Source organism: Barbus barbus, assembly GCF_936440315.1.
Source record: "Barbus barbus genome assembly, chromosome: 3".
NCBI classification, from domain to species: Eukaryota; Metazoa; Chordata; class Actinopteri; order Cypriniformes; family Cyprinidae; genus Barbus; species Barbus barbus.
The window spans coordinates 38,626,387-38,651,083 of NC_136731.1; the positions used below are offsets into that span (position 1 = coordinate 38,626,387).

General features: G+C 39.8%; 1 protein-coding gene across 1 annotated transcript in view; it reads right to left on the bottom strand.

The window, feature by feature from the left end:
* The window catches only part of fam171a2a (family with sequence similarity 171 member A2a), a 35,586-nt gene that overhangs the window by 3,030 nt on the left and 7,859 nt on the right, over positions 1–24,697 (bottom strand). The window contains exons 2-7 of the mRNA XM_079385772.1: positions 21,986–22,213; positions 14,191–14,283; positions 3,831–3,989; positions 3,487–3,666; positions 566–679; positions 207–333 (exon numbers count right to left, since the gene is read on the bottom strand). Coding sequence (XP_079241898.1) covers positions 207–333; positions 566–679; positions 3,487–3,666; positions 3,831–3,989; positions 14,191–14,283; positions 21,986–22,213 — 901 coding nt within the window. The remainder of the gene's footprint in view (positions 1–206; positions 334–565; positions 680–3,486; positions 3,667–3,830; positions 3,990–14,190; positions 14,284–21,985; positions 22,214–24,697) is intronic.

Below are 24,697 nucleotides of genomic sequence, written 5' to 3' on the forward strand. Positions count from 1 at the left end.
AATAATGACAAATTCAAATATAGTTTATTGTATTGTTCATTATGCTCATGGAAGTGATCTTAAGCTCATGGCAAGACTTTTGTGTATGCCTATACAAAAGTCTTGCTATGACATGGGTTTTACAATTGCTAAGGCCAAGCCTACAAGGATAAGCTATTAATCACTTTTTCAGGCACACAACAAACAAACACACAGAGCAACGATACCTGCAGTAGTACAGTAGCAAACACAGCAGAATAAGAACTAGCAGGGCCATGGCACCCAGAATCGCTAGCAGGAAAATAGTGTTATAGGTAGTGATGTCCCTTAGACCAGAGGTGTTCAGGCCTGCTCCTTTAACACAAAAATAAGTAATTTTGTTTTATCTACCCATCTCTCTTAAGCATTAAAAAGTAAACCAATTAAACCAGGCAGATTAAAATTAAGAAAGTAATGTTATACAAAGATGAATATAGATATTAAACAACATTTTAAAATTAATTGAATTTTTAAAGTAATTTGGTGTAATTTAATGGTTACTGATCAAGGAAAATGTAAAAACTTCAACTGTTGTAACTGGTCTCACCTGAGGTGGAGGGAAATGCTGCAAGCCAGTATCCTAAATTTGGAGCCACAAAACTCCATGTCATCTGAGTGCCCTCTTTTTTAATGTATCCAGCACCACTTCTGACCCACAGACCTGCAGCAGACCAGGACTTTATTACAAAATGAGCAGACAGTGATAAATGCAATGAAATCTTGCTTCAGCTTACAGGAAAAGCTCAATTAAATGTGAATGGGCAGAGCTCCAGGGACAGATTAGACCCAAACTGTGCCAAATCACACATTCAATAGCTTTTCTTCATTAAAAAGTAATTTTAGGTCTAGGATCAGTCTAGGTTACCATTCAATATTCAAAATCACACAGATAATGTAATATAGTGCAACAAAGCAGGACAGTAAGGGGCACAAATTCTGCAACAAGCCCTAAGGCCAAACAAAAGAACACGGAGAGTTAATGTGTTCTGACAGGGTGAACTCTGACAAATACGATTTCAAATCGTATTTGTCTCCCTCCACTAAAGACGAAATGCTCTCTCTGTTCTGGACTTCACAACTGGAGCATACAAAATTAACTTGTTACTATAAATAAATGCTATACCATATATAAAATCAGCCATAACACTGAACTGTTTTATTGGAATCTGACGCTTTTTATTGCCTATTAAATACTGCTGTTTATAATTTCATATTTCACAGCTTTGTTCACCTTAAGCTCCACAGTAGAATCATAAGTACCAGCTACCTACAGCACAAAACTGTACAAGACCGACCCAGGCAGCTGCATGCAATGTGTAATTACGCACACTAGAAGGTGCTATATGTTCAGCTCAGCAGGGAGACCTTGTCTCCAAAGCAGGGGGCTTTCCCAGTATAGTAAGCCCCTCCAAGTACCATGTGCATGAGCATCCGCTCTCTCTGTATGGGCTGTTTTGTCTGTGATCTGTCTCCAAAGCAAACAGGGTCTTAGTAGCCACATGGCAAAACACAATGAATGTTTTCATAATCTGAACGCACTGGGGTATTCAGGCCCCACCCTTTTTAGATAAAACAGACGGCTGACTGAGTAGTCGTGACATCATATATATATTTATGCTGTGTTAGTAAATGAGACTCAGAGAGTGACTCAGGGCTCTTGGCTGTGCTGTGAGAATGCAGAGGACGGACACATTATATACATCCACGTTTCTACAGTCTACAGTGCAAAGTCTGAGACAATACAGACTTTTGTAGTTTTTGGCCACATGCATCTATCACATGGTCTCTGAAACACAGTTCTCTCTGACCACCCACACACACTGAATATTCAGGAGTTTCTTTCTCTAAAGCTATCCATCATTCTCTATCTAGATAGGCTTTTGGCATCCTGGTAACTGGTAGGCACCGTTTGAGCAGCTCCATGTACTAAGCTACCGTATCCTCTTAAAATCTTTCTTTCTTTGGCTCTAAAACAAGATCTAGCTTACCTTATCACTCAAGTCAAAATTATTAGAATAAATGCCTCTCTTAGTTTAAAAGAGGACTGTGCAAATCGTATAAGACTACAGTAAATTACATTGTTTTTGTTTGTAAAATATATATGATAATAATTAAGATTAAAGTGATAACCTAATTATTAAAACATTACACACATGTATGAAATGACTTTAATATTGCATTGTGAAGTAATACTAAATCTGTATCAATATCCAAACTACATCAAACAAAGATCTTTTTTTTAAGCCCTGTAGGGGGCGATACTCTGACAACAAAATATATCAAATCAAAAGTTTCATAAATAGGATACTGTTTATTAAAATAAACACTACATAAGAACTTCTAATGCCCTTTGATGGCCAAACCAGGGAGTCTAGTTACATTCCCTGACCAATACTGCAATGGGTTGGGTAAAAAGAGGAGTTGGGATTAGGTTGCCAAAGACTAAGCTGCTTAGGTTAAAATCATTTGAGATTTCTTGGTGGAGCTAAGAGAGGATAAATGAATATTTAACCACACTTTAGGAGAGATCCTAATAAGCAGCCCAGACATTGGGTTGAAGAGCTGAAAAAATGTATAACCTGCAATGACGCGCAACTATATCAAGGGCAATCTACGGAAAAATAAGATTTGAATGTAAAACCAGAAAGTGAGCCGATACCCTCTTTTAGTCATATTGATTTTTCCTCCAGAGCTGTTCTGTTTATTAAGCTGGCATCAGTGAAGGATATAGGGAATTCTGCAAAGCTTGCCAGGCACTAAATCACATCCTGTTTTGGGAGCTATGTCGTGACAGGGTCAGTGTCTGGAGATGATTTCTGCTTTATGAATTGGCAAGCTATTATCGCTCCAATGTGAGAAGACCTAACAGCTTTCTTTGAATTGTACTGCACACTGACTTCACCTACTCTCACTTTATCTGAACCTGCTTAAATGGCTCTCAGCTAGAAATTCCAGTGTCTTTCTCCATCTTTCCTTCTCTCCTGCTTCTTGTACACTTTTTAACAATTTACAAGTACAACCCGCTCTCCCAAATGTCGAGTTACACCCTTTCTCATTTTACTCCGAGTCCTCATATTGCGACTTGGTTTTGCATGAACTATTGCAGGGGAACTATTTACAGACTTTAGCTACAACCTGCCCTTACACACTTGCCTGGAAGCTTCTAGTATTCCAGAAGACCTTGATTAGCTGGTTCAGGTGTTTAATTAAGAAAAAACTTGTCAAGATAGTGGCCCTCTGGGAGCAGGATTGGACACCCCTGAACTATTCGGTACTAGACTGCTATAGAATCTGGATCAGCAAAGGGGTGAATATAACATGGCGTCATCAAAATTGGCGTTCGTGATCACCCTCCTGATCAGACTGATAAAGTTTCTAGTTTGAGCGCTATAAGGAGTAACTTTGGATAAAATTGTCTATTTGCATACTGTTATTTAGGTTTAACAAAAATTGTCAAATGCTGTTTACCTGTCTTGTCCTCGAACCTCCATACTGGGACACTGGTGGCAGTCTTGAGAGGTGAATCAGAAGGAAGGGGGATGGAAATATGGATGGGTTCTGACACCTGGACCTCAGTGCCGTTGGGCCCAGTGAGCTGAGCACACATTGCAGCTAGAGCAGTTAGCTCCACCCAGCTACTATTGATTCCTGAATCAAGGCAGACAGTAATAGCAAAAAATGGATTAAACTCCAAGAGGGCACTGTTACAAGCCTTTGTTTACTGCAGTATTATATGCAATAATTAAAATGAGGGAGAAATGGTAATGCTAGATTAATGGGTAACTCCATGGAAGGTGTTTGGATAAACTCACCTGTTGAGTTGTTCTCCAAGGCAAGGGGGTAAGGAAAGCCCCCAAGCTCATACTGACTACGGGAGGAGGTGAGCATTGCAGAGAGGGTAATTTGGGAGGTGTTCAGGGGTGGTCGGATGGCTCTCCTCTGAAGCTGTACCCATGGCTGTCTCCGGGATCCTAGGCAAAGAGGGATTTATCCATTAAATAATGTATATTTATACATATTAATGGTAAGGAATTGTAAAGAATTTACGGTTTATGACAAAGAATGTCATATCTATTTCGCAAAGCGGACTACAATGTCTGTCCTGTATGACTGTTGTTCTGAACAAGAACCAGTAATTGCTTCCTAGCCCTAATAATGAGCTGCTCTGGGGTTTGTTGTTTCCATGCGTTTTACTTGTGAATGCAGTTTTATGGGATTCTGTCAACAACCACTTCCTTTAACCAGTGTTGCTGTTATAATGAGTATTATAGTGATTCAACCTTTCTCTGCTGTAGCTGCTTTTCTCTCTTCTCTTGCCTGTCGGAGAGAGGAATTGCAAGGTAACTTTGTGACATCTGTGGGGCAGGACCAATAATTCTAAGAAATTGCTAAAAATATCTCAAGACATTTCCCAGAATGAAGGTAACTATGGAGTTTTTAAAAATTTCTTGAAACATCTTAAAAGAACAATACAGAGCTCAGAATCCACACTGCAGTAATCCCTTCCCCTCCTCCACTTGGCTCGCTTAGTGAGCGAGAGGCAAATAGGAATAAGAGAATAAGAAGACCTAAAAATATAAGCGTGTATCTCTCACTGTAGGCTGTCTGCTCTGATTAGTGCTGGGTTAGCTGGTCACTGATCAGCCCAGACATCCAAGATAGTGTAGCATATCCAGCTCTTGGTGAGAGGAGAAACTAATACAGTGCAAATCATCCACAGGAATCTCTAAAATTAAACTAGATACCATTTGCCTAACCGTCTCCTTTCGAGCAACAGAAACAAACATAAATATCAGCATTTAAGACAAGCATGAGATTCAATTAGGCTATAAAAAGCAAGGCTAATGTGATAGCCTACTCACTGACTAATATCTGTAGACTTCTGGCTCTTAGCCTAATTGCATACCATGGCACTAGCAGTGATTTGCATCTTACATGATGACAAGAAGGGCTGCAACAGTCTCTGGCCAACAAAGCTTGCAATTCCTCTGGGATTGCACAAGGATTGGGCTGCAGATGGGTTGATCCCCTGTAAACCTGACACTGAAAACTATGATTATGCAGTAAAAGAACGGAACAGTCTAGTTGGGACTGGTGCTTTGCCAACTGGCAAACCTCCTAAGGAGCTTGGGCATTTTGAATTGCATAGAGAATCCCCTTCATGTGCACAATCATGTGGTTGGCCTTGCCGATGGGACCGCCTTCTATCATAGATGCTCAGTGATAAACCTCACAAATGTCAACTGGCTTCATGAATAGCAAGCATATAACTGCGTATAAAAACATATCCCCTTAAAAGTTACAGATCACATCGAAATTAAATGTAAAACATTGTATTTCTTATCAATGACCAATGTGTCTCCCCAATCTTCTAGTTTTCCTTTAGGCCATGTTTACAGGTGGCCAGAGGAGAACTGGCCCCCCAACTAAGCCTGGTTTCTCCCAAGGTTTTTTTCTCCATTCTGTCACAGAGGGAGTTTTGGTTCCTTGCCACTGTCGCCTCTGGCTTTCTCAGTTGGGGACACTTAATTTCTAGCGATTATCGTCGATTTGATTGAACAGATACTATTTAAACTAAACTGAGCTAGACAATGACATCTCTTAATTCAATAATGAAATGCCTTTAACTGACATTTGAGTGTTTAATCTTATCATTATACATTACTGACACTCTATCCTCCAATTTGATACTGTTAAGTGCTTTGACACAATCTGTATTGTTAAAAGCGCTGTATAAATAATAGTCAAGTCACCTTTAAGATGTGTTTTGGTTGATTGGCACACAAGTGGACAACACTAAATACAGGTGTGAAAAATTTTGAGCTTGTCCACTTTTGACCACTTCCAGAGGTAGTCAAAAACGCTTTCGACCAGATTGTAATCACTTACAAGACGTACAAGGGCGTGCGCTTATCGGATGGGATTTAAACTTTGACAGGCCGAATTAGAAGTATTATTCTATTTTCTGATAACACAAAAAAGAAACAACAGCAGTAAGTACACGCACACGTAATATTAGTGCGCAATAACTTTAGCCCTCCCGCTTGTGTTTTGACGCCAATAGAGAGATCTGCCCATTTACCCTTCTTTTGACTTAATGAGCACCACGGGGGGTAATCTGGTCTGAAGTGGTCGGAAGTGGACAGAAGGGACGTATTAAAACGCCAGGTGTAAACGGGTATGTGTCTCCATTGTCCACTTGTGATCAGATTGACCATCTTAATACCAAGTGTAAACAGGGCCTTATTCTTATTTTGGTTTTAAAGGGAAGGAAAGGAAAGGATGTGACGTGTGGCCAAGTATGGTAAAAATGAGAGTTAATGCTCTGCATTTAACCCATCCAAGTGCACACACACAGCAGTGAGCAGTGAACAAACACACACATACATACATACACACACCCGGAGCATTGGGCAGCTATTTATGCTGCGGCGCCCGGGGAACAGTTGGGGGTACGGTGCCTTGCTCAAGGGTCTTACCTAAGTCGTGGTATTGAGGGTGGAGAGAGCACTGGACATTCACTTCCCCCACCTACAATCCCTGCCAGACCTGAGACTCGAACCAGTGACCTTTGGGTTACAAGTCCGATTCTCTATCCATTAGGCCACGACTGCCCCAATCCTGCCCCACGACTGCCCAGTTTTGCAGCTAGGCTACTTTGAAGTGCTACCAACAGGGCCAATATTAGTGAAGCAAAACCCGAAACCTTTCTGGTTCAAAGGGGAGAGTTCCCTGACACATATCATTCTAAAGTCGGACAGAGAGCTAGATTGAGAAAATGAAAACCCCTGAGGGAGTCAGCTCAACAAAGAGACATACCACTCATGAAAAATCACTAAAGTGCACTTCCCTCAACTGCACCAGCCAATTTATCACCATTTCCATGACAAAGCCATAGATGTTAGTAGCATCAGTGGGCCTTTTGAACAGAGGGCAGTTTGAATGCTTTAGATTAGTATTGCTGACCTTGGGGTCAAGCTGTCAGAGGAAAACAATGAGAGTTAATGCTGAGTGCCTGCTACTCACTCTGATATAGATACATTCAATTGTGGGAATGGTCAGCTTGGGGTCAGAGTTAAATGAATGTGTATCATCTGCTTACAAATAATTCTTAATATAAATTGGATACATTAATTGGATAAATTATTATACATTTAGATGAATGTGTCAGGGAACTGTCGTGTGTGTCATGTGTTCCTGCCTCTTGTGCCCATATTTGGTTCGTTTCCTGTCATGTCATTAGTTAGTTAATTCTTGTCCAGCCGTGTTCGTCTCATTATCTATGATTTGCGTGTGTATTTATAGTTCTGTCTGTTCAGTTTCGTGTCGTCTGGTCTACTCGTTACTCCCCGGTGTTCCTGTTGATGTCTGTGTCTTGCCCTGCCTTGTCTTGCCCTGCCTTGATGTCAGTAAAGAATGTTATTTGAGTTTATATCCTCGTCTGCGTGTTCCTGGTTCCTCCCTCGTGTGTGCACCGTGACAGAAGACCAGACCAATCAGTAAGCGGCGCCCCTTCACCTCGTTTTGTTTTCAGTTTTTCAAAAGTCTTGTTTTGTTCCTGTTTTGTCTGTCTCTCGCGGCATGGAAGTCGCCACTCGACATCCCGCCTTAGCCCACTGCAAGTCGGCGTGGGAGTTCGGCAGGATTACCGCGAGTGCCGCGAGTCCGCTGGCCGCGAGCCCTCCAGTCTGCCGATCGCGGGAGAAGTTCGCCGTTGTCCGCGGCTCATCCAACCCGCCAATCGTGGGAGATATCCGCCGCCGTCCGCGGCTCGCAACCTCGCCGCTCACACCGAGCCCGCCGTTCGCGGGAGATCACGCCGCTACCTGCGGTTCACCCAAGTCCGCCGTCCGTGGGGAAAGCCAACCCACCGTCGGCGGCTTCACCGAGCCCGCCGTTCGCGGGAGATCAACGCTGCCGTCCGTGGGGAAAGCCAACCCACCGTCGGCGGCTCCCCCTATTCACGCCGCCGTCCGCGGCTCCCCTGTGCATGCCGCCCGTCCGCCTCTGACTCAATGCCCGCCGGTCCGCCTCTGACTCAATGCCCGCCGGATTGCCGCTGACTCAAGCCTGCCGGCCGCCGCCTCTACCCCTATCCCCGTGGATCAAGTCCACACGTCACGGCCAGGAGTGCCGTGTGTATGTCTCGTTGTGCCCACAGGAACATTTTAACTTGCCTTGTCTTGTCTTGTCCATGGAGACTCGTCTGGGGCAGGCGGCTCCTTGAGTTGTGGCCATGGAGGCCAGTCGCAGCCGCTTGCCCCCCCTGTCGCAGAAGTGGAGGAGGTTGCTGAGGGACCCTGTGAGGGCCCCTGACTCCTCGTCATGCCCAGAGGAAGACTCAGCTTCCTAGCCAGCCCAGGAGGGCTTCTGGTTCCTGTGGGATGTCCTGTCCTGTTTGTCTGACCCTGGAGGGTTTCTGTCGTGTCTTGTCGTGTTTTCTCTGTCTAGCCCCGGAGGGCTCCTGATACCCCCTGGATTCCCCATGGAAATTTGGGGGGGGGGGTAGTAGAGCTCTGGGTGGAATGGGTGGGCCGAAGAAGGATGCCATGGCCACAGTTACCACCTGCCATGGCCTCCTGAGCTCCCTGCTCCGCCATGGGTCCTGTCTGTCTGTTCCGCTCTGGAGGTCCCTGTCCTGTGGTCCGTGTCTGTCCTGAGAGGCCTCCAGAGCGCCCACCCCCCCTCCCCGATGGAACTGTTAAGGCTCGGGACGAGCCTTTCGGGAGGGGGGAGTTATGTCAGGGAACTGTCGTGTGTGTCATGTGTTCCTGCCTCTTGTGCCCATATTTGGTTCGTTTCCTGTCATGTCATTAGTTAGTTAATTCTTGTCCAGCCGTGTTCGTCTCATTATCTATGATTTGCGTGTGTATTTATAGTTCTGTCTGTTCAGTTTCGTGTCGTCTGGTCTACTCGTTACTCCCCGGTGTTCCTGTTGATGTCTGTGTCTTGCCCTGCCTTGTCTTGCCCTGCCTTGATGTCAGTAAAGAATGTTATTTGAGTTTATATCCTCGTCTGCGTGTTCCTGGTTCCTCCCTCGTGTGTGCACCGTGACAGAATGTGTCTGCTAAATAAATGTAAATTTGAGAACAAAAATATTAGTTGAATTTTTAAGTATCAGAGATAATTGTTACATATTACATTTTACCTTAACCAATAGGTCACAACCACTAAAATTAACTCTACAGTACATTTCATTTTCAAAGTATTTCATTCATACTCTAAAAATAGGCATTGTCACGCTCTTGTTAAAATGGTATTTAAAAATGGTTTTAAAAATACTCATACTATAAAATATGATTTTGGTCACACCTCCCACCCCCCCATACGGCAGCAGTTCACCCAAACAGGCAGTTCTTATGTAATCTTTATTCGGTACTGGAGATTAGCTGTCTATCAAAAGGATTGGTGCCCTTTTTGAGCATGTAGCAGCCATACTGGAAAACCACATTAAGTCATAGTAATTACCAACATCTGAATGATGTCAATTTTCAATGGAGATCACCTGCAGACTGCCATTTTGTCAATGGTTTGATTTACTGCAGTAAGAATGACTCAATAGCTATCTGTTTCTCAACAGGCCCTGTGCCTGGAAGCTGTTCATGCAAGCAGGTCTCAGGAGATTTATATTCAACTCACACTCCCGCTTGATTCTCACCAGTTTATTCTCAGAAAAACACTTCCCTCCTCTTTCACCCTGCCGCTCTCTAGTCAAGGGACTCATTTCTCATCTCTCTCTTCATTGTACATGTTTTCAGTTACAGATGTGCTTGAGCTATGTTGGGAGAGGAAGACATAATGCCCCTCTTGGCCAGAGAATTGAAGGAAAAATGAAGGAGAGAGAGGATGTTAGATGATTGATTTATGCATATATTTAAGGTAGATTTAACTAGAGACAGGGCTATGAAAATAAATTGTTAGGTTTTTTTGTAAAGTGGTTGTAGTCATTGCAAATGTTGACAAGTGTATAAAAAAATTGGAATTCAGTTTAATGTTTAATTTATTCTGAATTCACACTAAATTAAAATGCACCTAAAGACATCCAGATTTACAAACACAGCAATGACATACAACAATGCCTTTTCAAACATTCACTTTCGCCCTTGTATTTGCATGTTTCTAAACAAACCCTGAAGCCCAAATCAATAGAGTGACTTCTTTTCAGGCTGGCATGCTGTGAACACAAAAATCCTCCCACGCTATGGCTCAGAGTTTAGGCTGTTTCTGTCTGTACATTCGCTTGACTCACTTTTCACAAAATACGTTCCCAAAAACCATAACCCGACTCTGCAAACAAACACTCTGAAGGTGGATGTTTGAACAAAACAATTAAGGCACTTTTTGTATTGTGCATGAGCTCTTTCAATACAGGAGGCTTTAACAAGCTATTTATAACAGTGGTCAGCAGCAAACCTCACTGATAGACTAGCAGATCTCAGATCAGGTTTGACATGACACGTTCCTCCCACGCAACAGAGACAGATAATAACCCCTCCTGTTACAAAATGCACATTCTAATGCCACTGCCAATGTTGCCATGGTAATGGGTTTTGAGGCATGAAAAAAAACACTCTCCATCTAGTTCTCTCAGTAAGCATCATGTTGCACTCTGAGGGTGGATGGTGCAATAACTTAAATCAATGGATGCATAAACATACCTATTTACCTAATTTCATATATCAATATAGATCATTTTATACATATAAACAAAACATAATATATTCCATAAATATATAATAATCTAAAATAACTTTCTCTGCAATTCTATACTTCAACTTCTGCTCTAGTACACACAGGAAATATATTAAATATAATGTAGTATTTATTTATAGTATTTAAAAATCAAAAGTTGTTCATTATTTAACTATTTTCACAAAATATATATTTTTTAAATATCTGTCTGTAGAGTAATTCCTAGCTTTAGAAACGAGCATATGAAATCATATGATATATCATATGAGATAAAGGCTAGATTATCATTGAAGTAGCTTTGATGCACAACATTTTAAAGCAATCTGTTTAATTTCAATTTTCTCAATACCTGACCATGCAATCATCCAGTATACATTAGATATTAAAACTGAAACCAGTACCCAGCAATTATCTGAGACTTTAAATAAAACTACACCAATTTAGTTTTTAGTCACTGAAATGTAGCTGAAATAAAAGGAAATATAAATATTAGATGAAACATTAAACTTAAATTAAGAAAATCTAAATATTATTGAATTCTATAATAGTATATAAATAATACAAAAACTGTTTCAGAGTTGTTTGACATTTTAATTAAGTTGTTTATAGACTGTGTGTTGACAGTGTTGAAATTCCATTCAAGTTCATATTATCTTCAGCTGTAGGTTAACAACTGATATGATGCCACTTCCCAAGGACAAAGTGACATTATTACATATACTATATTTCGTCGTCTTGAGCTTTTTTAATTAGATGGAAAGATCTAAAGGAATAAATAAAACATTTGTGGCCTCCTGCCAATTTTCACTGGAAATATTCATGTATCCAGTTTCAGTATTACTCAAGCCAGGTAAAAAAAAAAAAAAACTAATACTTTGGTACAGTAATGTGCAATTACTCAAGGACTTTACACCCTTATTAAAATGTCTAAATCATTCAGCGAGGCCTTTTTCTGTGCTGGGCCCAACAAGTTGCCCATTTATCTCGGGAACAGCTTGGAGACAATAATGGTATTCTAGAGCGAGAGCCTCTCTTACTGAATGTGAAGAGGGAAAGATAGCAAGCTGTTGGCTTGTCAGCAGAAGTGGGATTGGGAGGACACACCATTTGAGGGCATGTAACTATAATCACTGAGCAATCAGGGATCCACACACACACACACAGATACACCCCTGTTTGCACAGAAAGGTCAAGCTCATTAAATTGATAAGTATCATGCAGAAAGAGCTGCGTCAGGATGCCTAAACACACACACAGAAAAAGAGAGAGGGCAGGCACGGCTTTAACAGTCAAGTTTGCATGATACACATTACATCATACTTAGTAGACTTTCGGGTAAAATCACTTTCCACCCAGGAAGCATTCAACTAAAAGTCACTTTCCCACAATCATAATTTGAGCCATAACACGCTCTATTAAACACCTGACTGGCACTGCAAACGTACAAGAACACCCAGGCAACACAGGCGGCAGTTTCTTTAAATATCCCTTACGTTGCCAAAGGAAACAACCTCTTTCCAAAGTAAATGTGTCATTTGATCATGTTTGTAAAACTTAATGACATTTATTGTGCATCGTGGTGAAATAGCTAGCAGGCACTGCATCCAGTTTCAGTTAAATTGCGCCTGCTTATTGGCAGCTCGAGATTCGAGACTATAGAGTTAACCTGATTATTAAACGACCAACTCAGCAGTTTCACACATCTGCACATGTAACCACCGCAGGATGTGTGTGAATCAATGAAGCTGCATTCGGATCTCAGATTCCAAGCTAACCATGTGAAACACAGCCTGGCTGAGCCACCATAGAATATCAGTAAGCCCATATTAAAGACAGACATAAAGCGTCAGTCAAACCTACTGAAACATTGTGGTACTCATATGGGTATCGTAGGTATGAGCTCAAACTGTGATGTCCTGATCCCTTTCTCTCCCTAGTAATTCCCTTTCCCCTTTTCATAGCACTATAAATAAAAAGATTAAGAGTGGTAAGTGCTGAGACTCTGGTTAAAGGGACAGTTACCGTTTACTCACCCTCATGTTGTTCTAAACTTTTCTTCTGTGAATCACAATTACAAGATACAGGTATTTTGCAGAATGCTGGAAACCAAATAATATTGTAGTCCATTGGCTTCCATTTGTAAAAAAATGTTTGAGATTTTTCTCAGTATCTTCAGTCATACTGGTTTGAAGGACATGAATGAGAAAAAATGTGATCCTGGACTACAAAACCAGTCATATGGATCAATTTTTTAAAATTGAGATTTATCCATCAAATAAATTTAGAATAAATAAGTTTTCCATTGATGTAGGGTTTGTTAGGATAAGACAATATTTGGCTGAGATACAACCATCTGGAATCTGAGGGATAGTTGTAATCCGAAATATTGAGAAAATCGCCTTTGAAGTTGTCCAAATAAATGTATTAGCAATGCATATTAATAATCAGAAATAAAGGTTTGATATATTTATGGTAGGATATTTACAAAATATCATCATGGAACATCTTTACTTAATCCTAATGATTTTTGACATGAAAGAAAAATGGATCATTTTGACCCATACAATGCATTGTTGACTATTGCTACAAATATACCCGTGCGACTTAAGACTGGTTTTGTGGTCCAGGGGGCGTATTACAGAAAGATCCTAACTTTAAAATCTTATCTTATCTGTTTGGTAACCATGGTAATTTCAGTTAGGACCACATTTAGGACAAAAGCTATTACAGAACAGCATTTCCTAAGTGCGTTACCTTATCTTAACTACAGATAGGAAAGGGGTATTACAGAAACCTCCTAACTTGACAAAAAACCCTAAAAACTGTCTTAACTTTAGGACAACCCCACAGCTGTCCTAACTTCAAAATTATTTGAAAGCTAACGGAAAAAGCGCTTACAACTGTGCTGTCCGACAATGGTATTACATTTATTAATAGTTGAAAATGAAAAACGAGGCTGTTTAATGGTAGAAAGACTCTTGGAGGACCCTGAAGATGTGTTATATTTTGATGACAAAACACTTATAAGTAATTACAGCCTGCCGCACAACATATTACAGTTAGCACAGGAACTGCAACCAGCATTATAGAGACCAACACAAGTGTCACGGACCATTACTGGTTGTAGTGCAAGTGAATAATGCCTTTTTTTTTCAAAAGGCGATTTTCAAAGTGAAGTAGCTTTTGTTTACCTCATCAACAGTGTTGGTTGCTTGTTAACAGACCTGAGAGTGGATTGTCAAGCTTGATTATGCCATTTAAGATTTCCTAACTAGAGATAAGATACTATTTTGTAAGATAGGATAAGAATCCCAAATCAAGTTAAGATTTTCTTCTGTAATACGAATTTGCGAAAAATCCTAATTTAACATATCATATCTTAAGTTGAGATCTAAGATAAGAAACTTTCTGTAATACGCCCCCAGGTTCACAAATGCTAACAGAATGGATGACCTGTCCTAAAAACAGAAAATAACTCACCTGGAGAACCCAACAGTAACTGCACCACATCGTCATACAGCAGGAGAGTTGCTGGTCTCTGGGGAAGTAGGTACAGACTTACGGAGGCGTACACTGAAACACAAGTGAGATAGAATTTAAACATTTAAATATTTGGGGTTAGTAGGATTTTTTGGGGGTTAAGAAATAAATACTTTTTGTCTGCAAGGATGCATTAAATTGGTCAAAAGTGACAGTAAAGATTTATAATATTACAAATTATTTCTATTTCAAATAAATGCTGTTCTTTTGAACTTTCCATCCAATTTCTTATATAGCATTTTAGAGCAGTGGTTCCCAACCCTGCTCCTGGAGTACCCTAACTCTGCACATATTGTATTTTTCCCCATTCAAAAATGAATCTGAATCCACTCATGAGCACATTAGTAGTGACACAGACCCTACAGGGTGTAAAACCTGTTGAGCTTCTCCACTTTCGACCACTTTCAAAGGTAGTCAAAAATGCATTCAATCAGACTGCTCTTGTAGTGTGGACCCTCGTGTGTGCAAACAGCCACAAAAGACCGCCTCCTTTCTGCCTGACAGGATTTAAACTTTGCTGTCTGAAATCGTGAGTTTGATATGAAGGCAAAAAGAGTCGATGTTCTCTTACCACCCTGCTGAAAAAGGTATGTTTTGAAGCGTTTAAGCTGGTCCTAAGCAACTAGCTCCTGCTCAGGACCAGCTCATAACCAGCTTATAAACAGCTCAGGACCAACTTAAACCAGCTTATGTCCAACTAAGGACCACTTTAAACCAACTCAAACCAGCTGCCATGCTTCAAAACATACCTAACCAACATATGCTGTTTTTTTCAACAGGGCGGTCTTGATTCTAAAGCAAACCCAAATTGTTCAACAGTTTTGCGGCTATCATAGCAGAAACAAAAGCTGCTACTCTTTTTATCATGTTCTGTTGTCTGCTTTTGCGTTCTTACTGTATGTAAATTGTGCAAGCTTATTATATCAAAAGATCAGAAACATCCCATATGTACACTCACCCATAGACTCCCCTCAAAATTTAGACAGAAGTGGGCGAAAGTGGACAAAGGAAATGGATTAAAACAGCAGGTGTAAACGGGATGTTTCTCCCTTGTCAACCTGTGATCCGATTGACCAAAACGCATCTTAATACCAGGTGTAATAATACCAGGGCATGTAACCAAACGCAAACGCATCTTAATACCAGGGCCTCAAAGGCCTGAAATGGGTGAGTCAGATAACAGAAACGTCCAAATGTCGTGTACTGTTGGGGGGTACTCCAGGACAAGGGTTAGGAACCATTGTCTTACTGCATCTAACTTAGCATCATTTGTATGCTGTTGTTCTTCCTTGTCCATTTAAATCAGTAAGCCGTCCACTCTCTTTTGTTTTCAGGGATCTTTGACCCTGGAACATACAAGGCTTTAAGTTTTCCTGTGGGAATATACAGTAGTTTACCAGATGTAGCTGCTAACTCACAGGTGTGAGACATGTCTCAGCACGGTCGAATCCTCAGGTTTGCAACACAGCAGGAACCCGTGATCTCGCATTAAACGAGTCTTTGATATCAGCAAGTAAAACCTGACAAAAGTCCTGCAGCTGTATGACTTCCTGTCAAACATCACCAGACCATCAGCTCTTTTGACCTTCAGTGGATGTTTTGGACCTATCAATATTTTGTCGAGAGGAAAGACATCTAAATGCAAAAATCAGAGCCTTTGAGATGTCATGTATAGTTAGAGATGCCAATATTAAATATTCCTTTAATTTAAAGTCTTTTTAGTTGTGCATTTTCTTGCACTAAAACTACAGCACCAACAACATCTATCTTTGTCCGCTAATCTAAATGTCCTCACCCTTCAGTGCTCCTCTAAGGGCAGGAGGACATATGCTGGCAGTGCTCCAGAAGACCGTTGCATGCTGAGAGCAGAAATCCTCTGTGTCCATTTTCCATCTGCTATGTCACATTGAAATGTCCCCCCTGCCTACCCACACCTCATGTTTTCCAGTGTTTATTTCATGATTCCAATCAAGCTCTTCAATCTAATGGAAGCTTATTAACAAAAAAATATAGGGATTGTCTGCTTATATTAAACAGGCCATCCGAAGATATTAAGATCCAAGTGATCAGTATATGACATTCAGATTTCCCCAGCTCTGACATCAAAAAGCTTGTCACTTGAAGGAGCAGACTGAGGGAAACTTGACACAGGTGATTCATGCACATTTACACCCATGCGGTTCTGCATACAAGCACGCACACACAGCACAGATGCCCTAAACAGAAGGGGCTCTGGTCTCTTTAATATTCTGCTTGGTCGGTATGCGCACAAAATAGAGGCAGTGACAACAATACTGCCAACATTGCATTAGCTAGAAGCTGAAAGAAATGTGCATACGAAGAGAGGGAGGGTACTGCATTGGCAATGTGTGGTTTAATTTTACATCATTTGTAACCTTAGTTATCTTCTGCAGCATTGTGACAACACAATGCACATCTTTGCACCCCCTGCTTTGACAATAAATCAGCCAGAATGTTTAGGGATGCTCAATATATTGGTACAATATCTGTTATCAGCCAAGATTTTAGAGTCATCTACTCTTTGGTCAACCTTTAAAAACACTAATAATTTAACAATGTTAAATGTAATCTTACAGATGTCAATATGAATATCTATTTTACATACTACATGTCTAAATTCACTCATTTTGACTGATTTTAGTTTTCAGTTTAACTTATTTAGACAAATTAATACAGAATTGTAATATTAGGCTTTAATATGACATTTTATTGGTCATTATTTTAAATAGGTGCTGCAAATTGGTGTCTGTGTGAGCGCCCCTTAAAGGAATACTCCACTTTTTTGGAAATAGGCTCATTTTACAACTCTCCTGGAGATAAAACAGTATTTTTTTTACCGTTTTTGAATCCATTCAGCTGATCTCTGCTTTTAGCTTAGCTTAGCATTGATCATTGAATCGGATTAGACCATTACATTTGGTCATGAAAAATGACTAAAGAGTTTCGATAATTTTCCTATTTAAAACTTGACTCTTCTGTAGTTACATTGTGCACTAAGACTGACAGAAAATGAAAAGTTGCCATTTTCTAGGCTGATATGGCTAGGAACTATACTCTCGTTCCGGCGTAATAATCAAGGAATTTTGCTGCCGTACCGTGGGTGCAGCAGGTGCAGTGATATTACGCAGCGCCTGAAAGTAGTCCCCAGCTAGGTAACTAGTTATGATATAGCTGGGGACTCATTTGGATGCATTTACCCATCCAAAGTGCACACACACAGCAGTGAACACACACACGGAGAAGTGGGCAGCCATTTATGCCGCGGCGCCCGGGGAGCTGTTGGGGGTTCGGTGCCTTGCTCAAGGGCACCTCAGTTGTGATACTGAGGGTGGAGAGAGCGCTGGGCATTCACTCCCCCCACCTACAATTCCTGCCGGCCCGGGACTCGAACTTGCAACCTTTGGATTACGAGTCCGACTCTAACCATTAGCCCATGACTCAGTGCAATTATCAAAACTCTTTGGTCATTTTTGAGCGAGATGCTAATGGTCTAATCCGATTCAATGATCTATGCTAAGCTAAGCTAAAAGTGCTACTGCCAGACCGGGAGATCGGCTGAATGGATTAAAAAACGGTAAAACTCAACTGTTTATATCTTGGGGAGTTGTAAAATGAGCCTATTTCCAAAAAAGTGGAGTGTTCCTTTAAACAAGTTTATTTCACACAAAAATTAACACTTTTTCACCCCTCATGTCATTCTAAATCTATATCTTTTTTTCTGAGGGAAAAAAATCTAAATACCTTTATTTTGTTTTACAGAAAAAATTTATTATACAAATTAATACAAATGATTCTGGGTCACTGTAGAAGTCTCTAAGATAATATTAACTGGCACTGCACTGAATGCCACAAAATCCAATTTTGATATCATCAGCTCTTTAAATTAAGTAAAATAGAGTTATTCAGTTAAACCATAATGCAATAAGAGAGATAGGCCCATGGAGGAAAGAACAAGTGTTCCTGACTTCAGTTGATTTAATCTGAGCCGCAAGCAACTACTTCATCACTCCATGAGAATGACTCACTCACTCTCTCTCTCTCTCTCTCTCTCTCTCTTTCTCTCAGAGTTCGCGTGACTCACTCAGATTATCAAAGTGCTGCGGGGACAGTTAAAACTCCACGACACCATCAGGTTTTTTTTTAGAAACCCTTTTTCAGCATGGCTGAGAGACTAAAGGCAGGAGGATTGGGGAGCAGATGGCTTTGGTACCAAATAGATGAGACTTGAAAGTGCTAAACTTCAGAAAGCTGAGTCACATATACAAAAAATGGTGACATTACTATAGAGATGTTGAGTGTGCAATCTGGGGTTGAAGTACAGTCCGATGAACTGTCATCAGTCAAATGACTGGCATCCCATCACTTTCGCACAGCTGTCACACCCCTTCTAGTCATGTAATCTGTCTGCCCTGTATTAAAACAACCATCCAGATGAAAACATAAGTCTGCCAATTAAAAGGATTTTGTCAAGTAGTAGTACTATTACAACCATTACTAGTATCACAGGCATGTGCTGTTAGCTAACCACATGCACAGGGAATAATTTTGAATAATAAAAAAAAAGTTTTTTTCATATTTATTTTTAAAAATATAATGCAAACAAAATGCAAAAATAGTTTGAGTTATAGGACCAGAGTAATCAAAAATCAATGAGTGGGATGAACTCTAAAAGTGCTGTTCTTTTTATTTGGTAAAACATGTATGTGTCGAAACGGCTAATAATAAAATGTGACATTCTGTAGTTTTGTCTCATATTCATCTTTTAATCATATTTGCAAATGTCTTGACTCCACAGCCAACAGAGCAATTTTGTCTTTACTATTCCAATACTTATGGAGGGCACTGTAGGTAGATCGGGGGCGCATTCCCTTCACAAACAGAAGTAATTCACTGCGTCTTCAGTGGATCCGATGTCGGGAGTAAATGACGACTGCTATGTTCATTATTATATCCAACAACAAAACACCTCAATCGCTATGAAGCCATTCTTGTCTACGTCCCTGCTCTGGAGTCAAAATGATGGTGGTCAGACTGTTCACAGCTCACTCAGGGTGGGTCTAAGGTAGGGTTGTGACGGTGAGGAAATTTCCCCACCGGACGTGTAACAACACCGGTAGTACCGGTATCACCGTGGGGGTGGGGTTCCCCTCTTTATCACCCTTTCCTTCGCTTTTAAATTGCTCGTAAAAGTGGGGTGTGCATTTTACTTTCACTTTCAAATCAGCGGCAATTCGGCGTAAATTGTTCGTTGTTAGTTCGTTTCAGTTTTCCCTCTTTTCCTCACTTTCCTTCGCTTCTAAACATCTTAAAGCGATGTGCGCATTTTACTTTCACTTTCGAACTAGCGTCAATTCAAGCATCAACAAAATACTACTTCCAACTCAACTTAGCCAATTTATAAATCATATAAGTTTTATTAACAAAACGAATCAAAATACACCATTCTATATGCTATGCCTAATATAAAATAACAAATAACTTACACAAAGTTTAAAAAGCCTTGGTAGGCCGATAAAAAACTGAAAATCAGCAAACACTGTGGAACCAATTAAATAAGAAACGAATGTTTAAAAAAAACTTCCAAAATCACCTTAGATAAACGGCAAAAGTCAATAGGCTTTTCAAAATGCAAAATATTGCCAAACACGCGTTTTTGCATTTCGTTTTGAAACTAAATCTCTCTCACCCCACTCTTCTTGTCAGTCAGCTTGACTCACTCTCCTCACGTGAATGAAATCTAATCAATGATGCAACTGTCTTTCGGCACACTGTATTGAGCTGCCGTGCTCAGTTTTTAATTGTAGTGTCTGTTCTCTAACCGAACTAAATGATTTTTATTACTCTAAAAAATCTAAACGACAGTGGGGGACGGTGCCGTGGTGGGCAAATCACATACCGGTGTTGCGGCATCACCGTCAACACCGTCTAAACACAGCAAGCCTAATCTAAGGTATGACGGCCTTGGTCTGCGTGACGTCACACAGACAAGAAGAAGAGAACGGCCTGATTTGGAAAAGCGGATATTATTTTTAGGGATTAAATAAAAACCACTGGGTGGTTTTATCATACACACACTGCCAACACACATTTATGTTCAAACAACATGTAAAAGTGAATTTAGCAACCAATGACCCCTTTAAAATATGAAGCGATAATACTAACCGTGGGGAATTTTATCATGATTTATTGTCTAACCGGTAATCGTTACATCCCTAATTAATGTATTGTTTTAAATATTTTACAGGTTAAATGTCCTGCATGCAAAACAAACACATGGCAGAACCAGAGTAGTCAAACAAAAATATCTAAATAAATCTTGAATTAAAAAATGACATCGAACTGAGAGCTTGAGAGAAAATCCTCATCAGTTCCGAGCTTTACTTGCCAACTGTATTTAATTTGAGTTGCGACACAAGGAGCAGATATAATACAAATTTACTAGCAAGGGAACTTTGTCTTTCAGAAACTTAATGGCCAAATAAAAGCACATTAAAATAATACCAAATGTTCATTGGTTGGTTAACTATAAATAGTTAATATCCCTTAGACCTCGGGCATAGTATCTTAATCTTAAATTGATTCCTGTAAACTGACATAAACTTTGTCTGATCTGTCCCCACAATTCAATTAATTCAAAAACCTCCTTTCTACCTCAACTTCATTTCATCCACACAATCTTGGTCATCCACATTTCTGACAGCATTTCCTAATTTGGTGTGACTCAATGGGAATGTGTGTAATGCCCACCAAGAGGCTAATGTCATACTAAAGATGCCTTCATCCACCAGCCCGGCTGGTCTGGCACGACATGGAGCCACATTTGCTGTCTACCTCCATATCTGTGACCCCACTGGCTAAGTGGCTTCCAGCTGCTCGTACAGACAGCTTTATGCTGAAATACATGATTTCACTGCCTCCCCTCCCCAGAGGTCTGACCGCATAACAGGGTGGGGTTTGGGTGGAGAGAGGGGCGGCGGAGAACACGCTGTTAAATAAATTAAACCAATCGTAGAGCGAGAGAGTCAAAAGAGGACATGACTGTCTGGGGCCCGACTCCGAACAGCTGCTAGGTATCACAACGCGGGTCGGCATGATCCACACCCCAGTGAGTGTTGTTTAACATTCCTGTCCATTTGTGTGCAAAGCTCCATCTGGATTACAGATCTAGATGGTTCATCTAAATAATAGGATGTAGCCAACAGATCGCAAATCACTCGTCAGATTTGGAAAGTTCACTGAGGCCATGAGCAAAAATGTCATCATGCTAACCATTGCACTTGAAACGGCAATGTAATAAACCAATACTACGTTCACCTTAAATGCACTTTGAGATGCTTTGGATAAAAGCGTGTGCTAAATACGGAATATAAATAAGGGTTTATTGGATATAAATTTTTGTGTTTCTTTTCCAAGGTTACTCAAAAGCAACCTAATTAAATGGTAAAATTTGGGACATCTAGACTGAAACCAGGGACCTTTTAATCTGCAGGCAAATACTTAAGCTATACTCCTCATTTTTAATAAGGGATTAACATGATTCCAGAGAAGCCCATAAACACCAACTGGTCTTGCTCTAGCAGTTTTGAAAGGAAGTCCAGTTAATGCGTGTGAATTTCAGAATGAAATCAAATACTGTTTCTAATAAAAATCTGCAGGCTTTCCCTGAAACTGTCAAAAATGTTCAGTGCTATATAGTAGTATAGGAAGTACTCACGCGGGATACGCCTGGCATGCCACGGTGCCGAGTTTGTGACAAATCCGTGCTTTGATGCTGTGACGATGACCCATGTTCCTGGGCGGTACAGGAACGTAAGTGTGACAATCCCATCTCCTCCTGCAAGGCTGGATGCTAAGACCGTTTGGTTTCCACACACCTGAACTGTGGATTCCTTTAACGGTGACAGGTCGCTGTTGTCAAATACCTGGACTTTAATCAGCACCTCTGTGGAAACAAGAATTCAAGGCTTTTAAAAGCAATATTTCTTTAAAAAAGAAAATCATTTTAATACAATTAGATCTGAAAATACTGACATATTTGACATGTACTCTATAGGTAATGGTTATTATGGTTAACTAAAACTAAAACCATAAAAAAATTATTTACTTGAAATAAAATAAATATTAACTGAAATAAAAAAAAGCTTTTTATTTAGTTTTAGCTATAGTTGCCAAGTCAACATTTCTCATTTTTATCTAGTTTAACGAAACAAACTAAAACTTTAAAACATATTTAAAATATTGGTAACACTTTACGTAAAGCTTTATGTATAATGCATTACAAAAGTAGTTTTAATGCATTAATTAAGGCTTGTAATGCACCTTATAATACATTGTACAATCTCATGAATAACTGTAACCACAGTTAATAAATTATAACACTTATCAATTCAATGTTACACTATGCATTTTAAATTTGGTTATAATAATTTACGGCACGATATAATGTATTACAATGTACATTATGAATAATTAAAATGCATTATACCCTCTTTTAATAACCCTTTATAATGCAGTATACATAAGAACGTTATGTATAATGTTACCAAAATATCTAATACAAATGACAGGCAAAACAAAATTACTCAAACTTTAAAATTAAAGTGATAAAACAAAAATAAAATCTACTTCAAAATTGTACATCAGTGATACTAAAATAACACTGGTATAGATTTACTACCGATGCATGCACAGTACAATCCAACACCATGCAACATTAAAGACTTTCAGTATTGAATGCATATTGGCTGACATGTAATTGTGCATGCTGATTTCTTATCTTTATACGAGTTTAAATCTACTGTTGTGCTATTTTAAATCAACCTGTCCTTCAAATGCACACACTCATCTCTTTTACATCTCAGTCAGATGACCTTTTCCTGTCTAAGTGATTGATTGACCAGACCAGAGTAAGCACCACTGTGGGCCAGACTTTGTGCCACAAGCTACCCGAGACTACATCCGTGAATGGAACAAAAATTTTGTCAAGTCTCTTTTAACATGTTTGCTGAGAGTTTATGTTAGACACATCTAGACCCAGTGGCCTACATTCAACAGATGAGATGACTATGTTTAGAAGTGTTTGTCCTGAGCCGACACGTTAAATACTCTGGTTTGTTTACTTTAAAGACTCGAAAGCATGGCAAGCCTTTGAGCCACTTTCAGTGAGCCAGAATATCTGCCACCATGTTCGATTGACACTGGGCAAATGCAGCAAATCTGTCTAGTTGAGTTCCTGGACATGTGCTTACTGTTCAAAATGGATGACCCCCCCCACAACTTTTACAAGGGCATATGTAAACAGTCCAGGAAGACAGCAAGTCTTTGCCCTGATTTTTCGGGATCTGGGTATAAAAACAGTTTTTAAGTTTAAATGACCATTTTACTTAATAAGGAAAAGTTATAAACAAGTCATGATTTCCCCACCGGAACCGTTTACTACTTCGTTCATGCAGTGTTTGCTTCGCGTCCTGTTTACGCTCACATGCTGCAGTGTCCTTCAGAACCTCTCGTTCTTTTGATTCTAAATGGGTCAATTGATGCATGTTACCATGGTTACTAGGAGATGTCAGCAGGCTAACTGGGGGAAAAAAAGGGTCCCTGCATTTCCTGGCGAGGGGACACAAGTTCGCTTCAGAAAATAAGATATTCTGAACCAGTTATGCACAGTAGATCTAATCACACACAGATGATGATAATATTCAAACAACCCGCATGAATCACACAGAGGCAGAATCCACCTGCACGAACAGAAAAGGCCGTATTACCTTACAGAACTGTTTGGCTACCTTATTTTCATAATATCATGAGTAAAACGTAATTGTTACAAAAGATTTCTATTTCAAAAATACTGTTATTTTGAAATATTTATCAAAGAATCATGAACTAAAACTCACAGTTTCCACATTAAGCAGCGCAACTGTCATCAACATTGATAATAAGAAATGTTTCTTGAGCAGAAAATCAGCATATTAAATTGATTTCTGAAGTATCATGTGACACTGAAGACTGGAAGAATGATGCTGAAAATTCAGCTTTACCATCACAGGAATAAATTACATGTTAAAATATATTAAAATAGAAAACAGTCTTTTAAATTGTAAAAAATATTTCACAATATAACCATATAGATAACCATATTTAACCATTTTCACAATATAACCTTATTATATAACCATTTAGATCCTTATATATATTACAAATTCATGATCCCTAAGAGGAACATTAACAGAATTTAAAGAATCTTCACTTCCACTCAAGCACCAGGATTTCCTGTACACAATTCCACTTCCTGTCTATTGTTTAAGCCGAAGGCGCAAATAATCCAGGAAACTTTTCTGCGACATAAAAGTTCTCAGCCCGAGCGGAAAAATGAACTCACAGAATAACTCTTATTTTACTAAAACTAAAGGATTATTGAAAACTAAAA